At 40.9% G+C, this 12513-nt stretch overlaps 4 protein-coding genes across 4 annotated transcripts; all 4 read right to left on the bottom strand.

Moving 5' to 3' along the window:
- Window positions 1-3392: 3392 nt before the first annotated feature.
- On the bottom strand, window positions 3393-5822 carry PHALS_00909 (sulfatase-like protein; the record flags this gene model as incomplete). Its single annotated transcript, XM_024730670.1, has 1 exon — window positions 3393-5822. The coding sequence occupies one exon, from the start codon at window positions 5820-5822 to the stop codon at window positions 3393-3395; it is 2430 nt and encodes an 809-aa protein (XP_024580924.1).
- Window positions 5823-6480: 658 nt separating this feature from the next.
- PHALS_00910 (atp-binding cassette superfamily) lies at window positions 6481-9225 on the bottom strand (the record flags this gene model as incomplete). The annotated part of the gene is made up of 1 exon (XM_024730671.1): window positions 6481-9225. The coding sequence occupies one exon, from the start codon at window positions 9223-9225 to the stop codon at window positions 6481-6483; it is 2745 nt and encodes a 914-aa protein (XP_024580925.1).
- Window positions 9226-9707: 482 nt separating this feature from the next.
- On the bottom strand, window positions 9708-10453 carry PHALS_15314 (uncharacterized protein). The gene has a single exon (XM_036407609.1). It carries the CDS (start codon window positions 9950-9952, stop codon window positions 9731-9733), a length of 222 nt encoding a protein of 73 aa, XP_036263297.1. The 5' UTR covers window positions 9953-10453; the 3' UTR covers window positions 9708-9730.
- A 991-nt stretch (window positions 10454-11444) lies between these two features.
- Window positions 11445-11973, bottom strand: PHALS_15312 (uncharacterized protein). Its single transcript, XM_024730673.2, has one exon. It carries the CDS (start codon window positions 11726-11728, stop codon window positions 11528-11530), a length of 201 nt encoding a protein of 66 aa, XP_024580927.1. The 5' UTR covers window positions 11729-11973; the 3' UTR covers window positions 11445-11527.
- Between the last annotated feature and the right edge of the window lie 540 nt (window positions 11974-12513).

Consider the following 12513-nt stretch of genomic DNA (forward strand, 5'->3'; position numbering starts at 1 on the left):
CCGAAGCTGTGCGACGAGAGCGTTGGTTGATGTGGCTGGGTTAGCTACAAGTGCACCACGGACCACAGGGTTTTTGACTAACTGGATTCGTGATGGCTTAGCCACTCTAACACATTTTGGTGATCGAGATTGCCTCCCGTCACATGCCAGTCTAATGGGTGATTATTGAATCGAATCAATCGTGCTAGATGAGTGTGTCACTCGCAACCAATAGTTGCACTGTCACACTTTAATAAACAAAACGTCCCCCCCTGTTGATGACGATTGCACACATTCCTTGTGCTAGTGCGACATCTTTGATTGCTCGCACAGCCTCCTTGCCGTTAGTCCATCTCTTCTGCTTGAATTCCCCCATCTCCATGGCACACGCCTTGAAAGTAAGAATGGCTACACTCGGTAATTTTACCAGGTCTCGCATTTTTAGTGTTTAAAGCAGAATTGTATCACATCTCGCGAATATTTCCTATTTGTATCACCTTTTGCAATAAACACCGGATATAACTGTATCATCAATCGCCTAGACTATAAATTACAATTGTGACGGCGCGTACGAGTAAGGTGAAACTTAGTGGCACTGTTGAATGTTTGAGAGCTAAGGTCCCGAATCTGGACGTCGATTATCGAACATTGACCGCTATTTCGTGTCAAACGTTTTGCAGCACCGCACTCGACGCTCAGCCTATGAGGTATTCATGGAAAGATCCTCAAGTAGAGAAGAATCGCACGGGCCACGTGATACCATCTTGATGTGGCCACCTCGGTAGAGTAAAGACGCACAATTCTGTGAGCACTATGTACTGGTGCACAAATCTAACATTGGATGATAATCTAATGTGCCAAGTATTCTGCCGCTTCCGGCAGAATACTTGGCAGTCTGCGTAAGATAGCTCGTTTGCTGCTGTCAGCGACAACGTTATTGGCTTGGATACAGCCAAGCTGTCAGACAAAGATGTTTGGCCAACATTTCTTCCCATGGCGGTTGCCCCTGATCAGGACGCTTAAGTGCTAAGCTTCAGAACAAACATCTCTAATACAGACTATATCCATACAGATGGCCAGACAGACTGCTTGATCACGTGGTGTGATCCGCCTTTTGAAGCAATTGCGCAAAGCGACAGTAGTGTCAAAATGATCTATCTAGATTACGGCGTCATTAGGCCTCTATTCGGGGGGAGTTGGCGTGCGGTCAAATCGAACATATGCCATTTTTCGATGCGATGCCGGTGCTATGTCATCGGAAGGGTTACCTTAGGCTGTTCAAACTGCATATTTGCACAGAGCAGAAGATAGATCAGTGTCTGAAAGTTTGATCGTCTTTAACAAAATAATATTCAAATGGCTCGTGAGAGAAATTTCATGGTACGGCTTTACCAAGCCCACATACAGCACAAAATGTACTTGCATTTTCGTGATATATTGAAATTGTAGATCAGGGCGATCTAGCTGGGATCGAAAACTGTTCGACAGTCTTGCACACTGCTGGCAACAATGTTTCATAATGGCCTACCACTCAATACAGGTTCATCTGTTATTCATCTCTTTCTTGTATCTGCACGCTGCTTTTGCAACTCAATGTTTAATAATGGCCTACCACTCAATACAGGTTCATCTGTTATTCATCCCTTTCTTGTATCTGCACGCTGCTTTTGCAACTCCTAGCACTGTGTCATAGTGTCACGCATCCGGCGAATGACGCAAAATCATTCTAGGAAGAGTTTGTTAATTCATAGTATATAGCTGCAGTTGGGATGATATCAGCAAATAAAGTTTATCAATTAACCCCACCAAGACCGGGTACAGCCAATGGAGATGTCAAAAGATACGCAGGTCAAAACCATTGATGGAATTTGAGTAAAGTTTGTACAGAGTTCGACGCGATATCAATGAGTAAGATAGCTTAGGAAAGCCAGCAATGAGAGGGTCGCCTTCACCCGTCAATGCTGAATAAGCAAGGGTGGTGTACTCCACTCGATTGTTTAGTGGGGGGCAGAGCTGTACTCAATACGGGAAGGAATCTATAATAATGAGAACTCAGGGATGTTTGGCGTTTTACAAGGCAATACCTCTATGGCGCCGGCACCGCTGATCGCCTTCCTTGAAGAAATAATAGAGTCTTTCAGTGCAACACGCTTCCCGTTCGTGAATAAATTTTGTCTTCTGTCGAGCATTAGTCGATAGTAGAGCTGCTAATGGGAAGACCTTGTTGGGTGAGCATTAACATCAACGTCCACAATGTGCTGTATTCTTCGAAGAAGAAGCATAAATCGACATTATAGTCTGAAATTTGCTTTACTAAAGCTGACTTACAATGCCGTTATTCAAATAAGACGAAGCGCTTCTTCGCTCAGCGAAAAAATTGAGCACGAAACATTCGGTTCTTTCGCTAGCACTCAGTTACAGAGACATCGTACATATGGAGTTTCGGATTTACGTGCTCACTACACAGGCGACATTCTGAGTACTATTAATTGGGGGATTGAAGACTGTACATGTTGTGCTTCTCGAATACACAATTCGCTCTTGGTCTTAGTAAAAGCCCCACGTGCATGGGTTTCGCCGTGGCGGGCAACCTGAATCGATCGCCACGACATTACTGAGTTAACAGCAGCCTTGCGCTTGCAGACATCTTGGCTTGCTGAGCCAGGTCAAGATCATCTGTAATAAGCTAAATATCGTTGTGAGCTCGGCAGCGAGATGTCGTGCTATTGTTCGTTGAAGGGAGCAGGTATGTAGTGCAAACCTCGTACAGAGGAGACGCTGGCCATAGCAAACGCCTTATTCCTAGAGGCTTTTTAGTTCTCAATTAAGGCACACGGTTTGGGTGAGACTCGTAGAGTCTTCAGTACCGAATCGTCGCAGAACACCGCGCCTACATCACCGCGTGTGACTCGTAGTCCTTGGCCAAAAGACCAAGTCATTGTTAATCTTTGCGGATAGCATGCTTTGGATGTGGGCTACGTTCGTAAAAATACACACTGGTTGACGCAATAAGAGACAAGAGCTTTGGCGGGGTGGGTGCTCGTAAAGCATTCACTTTCGTGCCTTGTCTTGAAAGGTGCGAAATGTGGTACACCTTGAATGGGCGTACGCACCTTTATACGGGTTACATAAGCATTACGCTACTGTTGCGTTACGAGATCCAGAGAAAAGTTTCACTTTGACAAAGTTATTGTTCGTGCTATGCAGTACATGGGTACTTTGTTATTACTACTGCTAAATATAGTACTAGTTCATACTCAGCTTAATATTAAAAATATACTACGATCACTCGCAGACCATGTGAAAGGTTTCGTTAATATATTAAAATCTGTTATGTAATCGACATATATTCTCTGTCTTTAAATGTGCATATCTATTCTACTCATTCTAGATCATTCAAATGCAAAGAAGTGTTAACCTTCGCACTCAACAGCAAGTAAGCAATTTTCATCCCATCGTTTAATGTAGTACGACGCAATCCGACGACCTTCTTCTCTTAAAGCTTTCCATTCGGCACGTTCGTTCTCTTTAATTAATGGTAATAAATCTTGACTCATGTGATAATCTAATTCCGTATCATGTAACATCATTGCATCAGTCACAAGATCATATCGAAGACGTTCATGGCCTCGTACAATGGCCATTTTACGCAATGGATCGTTTGCAAAGACCACTCGTTCTCCAAACGGTAATTTTCGCTTAAGTGAGCGACCAACGCCATTTTGAACAAATCCACCTTCAGGTAATCCAGTAATATCTGCTAATGTATTAAGTAGATCATAGTGCTCTGCTGCATCATCAATCACAAGACCTACAGCATCACCCAATCGTCCTTCTGCAATAATTGCAGCTGGGACACGAGTTGACGAAACTTCATCATAATTCCACACTTTAACTTCTGGAGCCTGACCATGATCACCAACAATTACAACAATTGTATCATTCAAAATTCCTTCACGCTCCATACGATCCATAAACTTTCCAAGTTCAGAATCGGAAAAATACCGAAGTTTCATATAATGTTCAATTTGACTTGCAAATTTTTCGTCTTTATACATGACCGAAAAATCAGGTTGTGGACCTCGTTCATACCAACCTGGCAAGGCATGATATGGTTCATGACTTGAAATGGTATAATGGGTAATAAAAGTAGGTACTTTCTTTTGTCCTTGCATCATCTGATTCTCTTGTGCATTCTTTTTTTCCACTAATAAATTTCCTAGAATTTGAAATGTAACATCATCGTGAACACCCCATCCACCAGCTCGACGTTGATGCCCAGTCCAATCATCTTTAGTAAAGTTTAAAGTCTTTTCAGCAATTTCCATCATTGATTCTTTATTCCAGACAGTTGAATATCCATGTGATGGTAAAAAACGATCCCAAGCATCAAGTTCAATTGTTGAGCCAGTGGTAAAATACGTTTCGTACCCTTTTTGTAAAAACAATTGGGGTAACCCTGAAAGTTTGACATCTTCCCTCCCTCCAGTAATACCAGTTTGAGTACTACTATGATATGGTACTTGGGCAAAGATTAAACTTTCAAGCGATCGACTTGTAGGAATACTAGACCAAATGTTACGAAAAGCGACACCACGTTGAGCCCACCGATCAAATTGTGGAGTGATCGTTAAATTTGTACCTTTAAACAAATTGGATGGATCTTCTTGTCCTACAAGATATCGTGAATCTCGATATCGAAAAGATTCAACTCCAATAACCAAAACATTTGGTGGATTCTCCTGATCAATAGTTACATTAAATGCAAGATTACCATGAAAACCAGTTGTACGTCTATATAGCGTATTATGTCCAAATCGCTCGTGATCTTCTGATGGATCAATAAAACGTTCGACCCATGGTTGAATTCGAAAATGCATTGATTCTTCAATAGTTAAAGATGGTTCCAATTTGTGATAAAGTAATTCATTCAATGTAACATTTAAAGCCGCATAGGCTACAAGAGGAGAACAAAATGAACGAATTGTGACCACAAGTGCAGGTACCGCAATGAGTACCAGTATAACAAGAGTAATTCGTCGACAAGTTGATTGTACATGGATTGTAGTGGAATTAGTACTCTTTGATCCTTCTTCAAGAGTAAGATCAATTGTATTATGAGTCCCAAATGTAATCTGAAATGGGTCCCAATATGCCAAATTGGTCCAAGTTGTTCGTACTCGTACCAATGCAAATAATGTCGCAATCAGAATCACGTGACCTCCAGTCATATTTGCTGCTTCTATCTCTTCATTTGAAATAGGTGCATCTTTAAGATATTCACGTTCTCGTACTACTGAAGCAAAAAGACCAAATGAAAATCGCATATTTCGATGTACCACAAGCATCATATCGGCTACAAATGGAGCAAGAATCAATAGAAAGAGAAGCCACGAGATTAAAAACGTTGCAATCTTCATCATCTGCTGTATCTCGTTATATCGCTCAAGAATTATTCGTTTCCATGTATCAAAGATCCATAACGCAGTCATAAAGTATGTAATACAAACAAAATCTTCCAGAAAGCCTAAACTCAAGACTTTAATCTTCGTTTCAATGATATTATCACCAGAAGTGCCGTACATGAAAATTAATGCTTTGAGTGCCAAACCTCGACTGAATAAAAAGTAAAACTGTAGAAACGCATGTATTACACACCATCCAAACCACGGAAAAGAGTGAAACTTGAGGTTACGCAATGTTGAAAGATGTTTGTGGAAGTGATGAGTGGTTAAAGTCGATAGAACATTCATATGATCATTGATAATACGTGTAGGTTGGAAACGTAGTCGAGAGGGTTGGACTTCATTTGAATCCTTGGGGTTTATCTCATATGACGTCATTAAGCACAGAGCTGAAAGCAGATTACAAAGTGATGAAGGTGATTGCACACGGATGGTGGACAGATGGTCGTGGGGTACAGAAGAGGGTGCTTAGGACTTTGAGATAGAATATTGATATATACAGGATATCGATTAGCATAATTCAATTGCCAGTGATATTATATTATTTTTTCTATGAATATAACAGGGTATTAAATTAAAAAGTAAACAATCTGTGCATCATGCAGGACTCCTCGCTTCGTTAGAGCCAGTGAAAGGTGCGAATAAACTGAGCGGAGCGCGGTCCTCAAGGTATAAGAATCGATTTATTTGTAAGAGTAATATATAGGAAGCATATGGGATAGCTGGCGTGGCGATCTGTGCATTGCACTCTCGATCGAATATCCATGTTTACCTCATCCTTATTTGAAATAAGCATTAGTGCAAAACTCTAAAAACTAATGTTGGTATAAGTTTTCATAGAAACACCCTATTAAATACATCATGGCAATGTTTCAAATTTGTTTCAATCTAAATAAACTCTAGTCTTCCCTGATGACAATATTATTGTCCTATACATTCTTCATCATTAATAAAAAGATCAAAATGTATTGTAAATGAGTTTATCTTCATACCTATACAAGTCTCAACTTGTATCTTTCTTACCATGAAAGAAATCTTAGACTGTTTTTTTACCATAGCCATCGATTGCGCGATTTGAAGGAACTTGCATTGACATGAAAAAGTAGGCAAGAATTTGTAGAATGATTGAGCTTACCGCAAGTGCAGCGACGTCATAGTATCGCTGAGTATATTCCATACCCAATGTCCGAAGATAAACTTCTCCATAAACAGGCACGGCTGGGTATCCAGGTGCATCAAATGAGAGAACAATTCCTTCAAGTTCATTCACCATAAGAACTTCAAATGCATAGCTAAATATCGACAAATGCTGTAACCATCCAACTGACTTTGGCATTGTCTCGGCATTCAGTAAGAATCCACCAAACAATAACATGATCAAGAGTACCACCGTGGCAGCAAGATTCGCTGATCCAACACGTTTTGAAAGAACTCCCACTAGCACACTAATGGATCCAGCAGCGACATTAAAGAGCACGAGCGTAAGCCAAAATAGTAAGAATCGATCGGATTTTGCTTGAAGTGCCATCAACCAGTAAAAGATCCAAGCAAATATCGAAGCTGGAAGCACTCGCAGTAACAAAGCATCTAACGTCATTTTTGCAAGGAAATAGCTAAATGCGCTATAATATCTTGCTCCCGTCTCACGTAAGAAAATTGGACGCTCTGAGATAAACAAATCCATTGAACTTAGACTTGCAAAGCCAAAAAACGTGAGAATGAAAAAGAATGCACCCATACGATTTTGAAATCCTGCGAGATTGTCCGTCACGTTGTTGAAAATCAATCCACCAATTAGACCCAGCAGGACACTAAGGATGACATGCTGAACAAGGAGCGACCGATGACGAAGGATATTTTGAGTCGTACGCGTGAATAAGACACGAAGTTCCAGCATCATTGCTTGGAAAGCTGCTGGCAAGCTTCGAGATTCTGAAGAATCGTCAATGACAAACGGTGCATCGTATGCTGGACTACCAACAGGTGTCGACGGAGAATATGGTTCGGATTGAGGCTGCACCGAAGACGCAATTTTCACTGGAATAGTATTGTCTTGATGCGACGGAATGCGTGATAAATTCTCAGTGTCACTTGCGACGTCAAGAATAAAATCGGCAATATTGTCGTCATCAGGACATTGAAATCCTAAATCGATAAAATGCTGCTTGGAGTCAGCTGGTGGACCACTGTAAAGCAATTGTCCCTTTGCAAGAAGCATAATCTTATCAAGCAGTAAAAACGATCGAGAACTGGGCTGATGAATACTGAGAATCACGATACGATCATGACTTGCTAACTCCTTAATAAGCTTCACAACTGAATGTGCTGACGAGCTATCGAGTCCAGATGTTGGTTCATCAAGTAGAAGAATCTGCGGTGAGGTCACAAGTTCCATGCCAATGCTCACACGACGTCGTTCACCACCAGAAATACCACGATCCGTTGTGCTACCTCCTACGCACCCGATACGAGAGTTTTGGATATGTCCGAGATTTAACTCCGTAATGACTTTATTAACCATTGCATTCTTCGCAGCTTTTGTCATAGAAAGTGGAAGTCGAAGTTGAGCTGAATACGTAATACACTCGCGCACAGTAAGTGTTGAAAAGAGAGTATCATCTTGCTGTACGTAGGCAGCAACGCGGCGATATCCTTTTGTCACGGGACTACCATCGAGTAAAAGCTCCCCAGTGAATGTCGAGGCACCGTTTTGCATAGCTGCTAATGCATTAAGTAACGTGGTTTTACCAGAACCACTTGGTCCAAGAAGTCCAAGAACTTGACCGCGTGCTACATTACCAGAAATGGCATTTAAAACAACTTTTCGTTCAATGGACTTTCGTTCCGGGGCTGCAAAACAGCTGAGGTTTGTAAACTCCAACTTTTTCGCTGAACGTGTAGCTACTTTAAGCAATTCCGTTTCAAGATTTTCTTCTTTTTGATCCGAACGAGATCCTCCAATGCAGCAACAGAATGAAAACAATCCAAGAAGTAACAAAGTCGCAAGTGCGATACACGCCACAACTGCTAGTCCTTTTCCAGTATCGTCAGTTGACGCGTCATCACTGCTCGTTGTACTTGCTGTACCAGCCTCTGCGCCATCGTTAGTGCCGGGTAATTGACACGCGGAGACTTTACATGTAGCAGATAAAGGAAGTGGGGAACCTTCAATCTGAAGTGTTAGCATTCCCGCTGATTCATCAACTTGAATCTTTGCGGGTTGATTACTTAATCCATCCACTAATTGTTTGGTCATTGCCGAACAACTAGATCCACATTTGCACGTAATAGCCCCACAATCAACATTCACACTTCCTGTCGGCATTGAACATTGAGTCATATTACAATCAATCATATGTTCACTATCAATCGTCTCTTTTGACAAATACACTGCAGCTTGACATGTTCCATTGCCTTGATTCTCACGTTCACAACTCACGTCAATAGCACCGTCAGGAAGTAGTGCTTGTAAGTCACTAGAGAGCGTACATGTGTACGTTTTACCACTTGAACTTGAATCATACGTAAAACTTGTGACACATAAATAACCAGAGCCTAAAGCTGAAGCGCATACGTCTGGAGAATCTTGTTCAGCATTAACTGTACACATGCGGCATCCAAGGCCACTAAATCCTTCTCGACATACACAATCACCAGTATCATCAACTTGTTGATAATCAGCATTACACGTTGTATTGTTTCCTTCAAGTGATGATGAAGTCGCACGTTGTGCTACTGTCGACGCAAGGCGTAAAGCAATCACAAGAAGAAGCGATCGCATATTTCACAACACTGTAGCGAGGAAAGAGAGGAAATGATTCACTTGGCGCTGCTCTACCACACCAAGCACTTGACATATGCAGAAGCCCCAGCCAATCTCTTATCCGATTTGCCCCGGCTTTCGAGTCCAGCTGGGAATTGAAACTGAGACTTTATTCTTGATGGGAAAATTTGAAAGAGGCAGTTTATAGCGAGGAGGTGAAAAGCGGTATGCTAATTGAGGAGTTAAACTGATACCATACATCCGGTGCCGACCATAATTTTTTATGTCCAAGTGTACAAAAAACGTGATGGAACCAGGTTCAACATATTTTTAGTATTAAATCTGAGCTTGTGATTTCTTCTATACTTCAGACGTATGCTGGTTATATGATCTATGTGAGTTAATGCTAAACATTACCGTATATCTTTATTGATGTTTAGTGAATCAAATGGTATTTGTGTCATCATACTCCTAATTCTGTATCCATTAATATTCGGATGCTTGCAGTAGAATTAAAAAGACATCATATGTCAAGCATACGATCATCATATGCGACGTTTGTATGAGAAATGCTATTAATTACAGACTCACAATAAGGACCTCTGGATCTGGTGCGCCAAAAGTTCACCGAATGTGGATCGTACATGCCAAGACCAACCACGGCGACAGTACGCTCTTTTAAGTCTGCTGGTAATGGTACGTAATGCTGAGGTTTTGAGGTGAAAGACAAGTTATGGGCTAGCATTGTTCAGAGACTAGATTTCGTCCGTCATATCCACTGAAACGCTTGGGTGGTGCGTGAACCCTTGTATGCGTAGTATCCGTTTCGACATTCAACAGTGCTGAACCAAAACACTATATCGACCCATTTCGAGTGGACAAAAATTGCCAAGCGATTTATCAGTCTAAGAAGACGAGGATCATGACACAACCAGGTGTGGAATTAATAGTTTGGCTTTGAATTGTATATAGACGACACGCAGGTTTAAGTTAGCAGCAGAAAAAATAGAAAGTTTTGTCCACAAGAAAGAAGTACGTGCTTATTGAGAATGATAAATTGGATCTAAGTTGCATTTTATCTCGCATTCTTCTTATCCAAACGTTGGTGTTGTCGAACTACGGAACGAAGGCAATGTCAAGATCGTTGTCGTAACGAGGTAAGCTATGGCAACAAAGTTTGGTTGAACTTAATGCTTGAGATCATTGACCATGGTGAAGGATGTACTTGCTGGCATGTGGAAGTGTTAAACTATTAAATGAAGTAGTAGAAACAATTGCTGCGTATTGATTTTCCTGCTTACGGTACAGCTTTGTACGCTTGGAAAATGAAGCATCATTCAGGTGCTTCTCACTTTGTTGATATATCGGCATCAACTGAAGAGAGCTTAGCCTTGCTACGACCATGCGAGGTCGCTGCACATTTTTAGCTCACGTTTAAAAGTTGCGAAGCTTACACTTCGAGAAAAGAAGATCATTACAAAAAGACACTCCATTGTGCATCATCTATATGCTTAGAGCTTAGAAGTACAGATACAACATCACATCTAGACTTTGCCCTCACTACTGTCTTGACCTGTGTCCAGAACTTATCGGTATCTACCGGTACTTGATTATGTGCTTGACCCTTTTATGCATAACCAGTTCCCCTATCCTAGATCTTCACGAATTTTATCATCTTCAGCAACTCAACAATCCTAAGTCTTGTTGATGGTATAATTGATCTGATTTGATGGACACGGTGGATGATAAACATGAAACGTGCTTACACCTTGACATGCTTAGTGCATCTTGAATGCCGCTTATGAACATACGCTTCTTGACCGTCAAATCGAGCAAGATAGCTTCTATTTCTAATGATATTGAGAAAATTAGGATTTCCCTGTTCAAGTAGCTTCTTCCTCGCTTGATATTTTACTATCAACTCCCCCATTCTTAAGCTTAATACCACACTAGCAACGGGATTGCCGTGCAACATGCATAGGCGGCCACTTTTTAATGAGTTCGTAGGCACCATCTAAGAGCAAATTGAGTGCTAATTACCCAATTGCTTTCCGATTTCTATCAGGGCATATATTCCATCCATATCAAATCTAAAACAATACCAGGCCAATAACATTACCCAGTTTAAATAGGACGTGAGGCTAACTGCCCACACGTCCAATAAAACTCTTTGCTACGCAGTCCCATCGTCTTCAGTAGTGCAGGTAGGTGATTTGGTGCCTCAGAACTTTGCACCATAATACGGTAATATATTTCTCCACCAGATGATTCCAGAGGCAGCAGGCACTGAACAACGTGCTGGGATAGAGAACATGCAAGCCTATGAGTTCGAACCTTGAACTAAATATAGAAGTAGAACGAGCAAATTGTGGATCATTTTTTCTCGCGAGGAGTGGTTCAGATACATTTCAGAACAGTCTACGATCGTGAAGCCATACAACTTACTCAGAAAGCAATGGTAGCACTGGTCTAAAACTGGCTGCGGCAGCTGGATGCCGCCAGTCATCGTAAGCCTCATCATCTGTCGCGACTTGTAATAAACATGTGATGGTACTTGTTACAAACTGACATCAGGCCTCCACTTTCAGTGACGCCATCATTGAGTTGGCTTCAGCCTACCTCTTGGCTAATTAAAAATTGCGGATATTAGGTGACATGCTGGATCCCATCTTGTGTTCCATCATTGCAAATACCGAAGATTTTAGTTTTTAGTATATCAAGATGTCTGTCATAAGAAATAGCATCCTTTAAAGTTGTGATTCTAGCATATCTGTGTTACATTTAGCCTCGAGTTTGACAAAGTACTATGCAATGAAGACGATATTCCTTATCCGATGATATCATAAGAATTCATCTTTCCAAGTAAGATTTAAAGTAAACAATATAATAGAAGTTGCGCTTTCTTAAATATCTACGTGTCAGAGCTTACACTTTTACTTTCTAGAGTCGAAAGCCGAGATGATCCATTAATATTGCGCAACCATCCTGAACATTATTACTAATTAACCAGCGCGAATTTTTATCACCGCATTTAACTCATCTTGATGCCAAAATATATTTCTAATACACAGGAAAATGACTATTATTAGCGACTTTAACTAAGACATCTGTTAGTACTTCGATTTTGATGTTGCTTTCATCTTTTTTGTGATTCAGATGCTTGTGCTGTATGAAATGAAAGACCGTATTGTAAGATGTAATTTTTTGATACGAAATCTATTAAGCACTACGTTTACAAGGCATTTGAAGGGATACAGCAAACTTAACAGACGTCATTAAACAAATGTTCCGATTTTTGAGGAAAAA

Source organism: Plasmopara halstedii (assembly GCF_900000015.1).
Source record: "Plasmopara halstedii genome assembly, contig: Scaffold_1211, whole genome shotgun sequence".
NCBI classification, from domain to species: Eukaryota; Oomycota; class Peronosporomycetes; order Peronosporales; family Peronosporaceae; genus Plasmopara; species Plasmopara halstedii.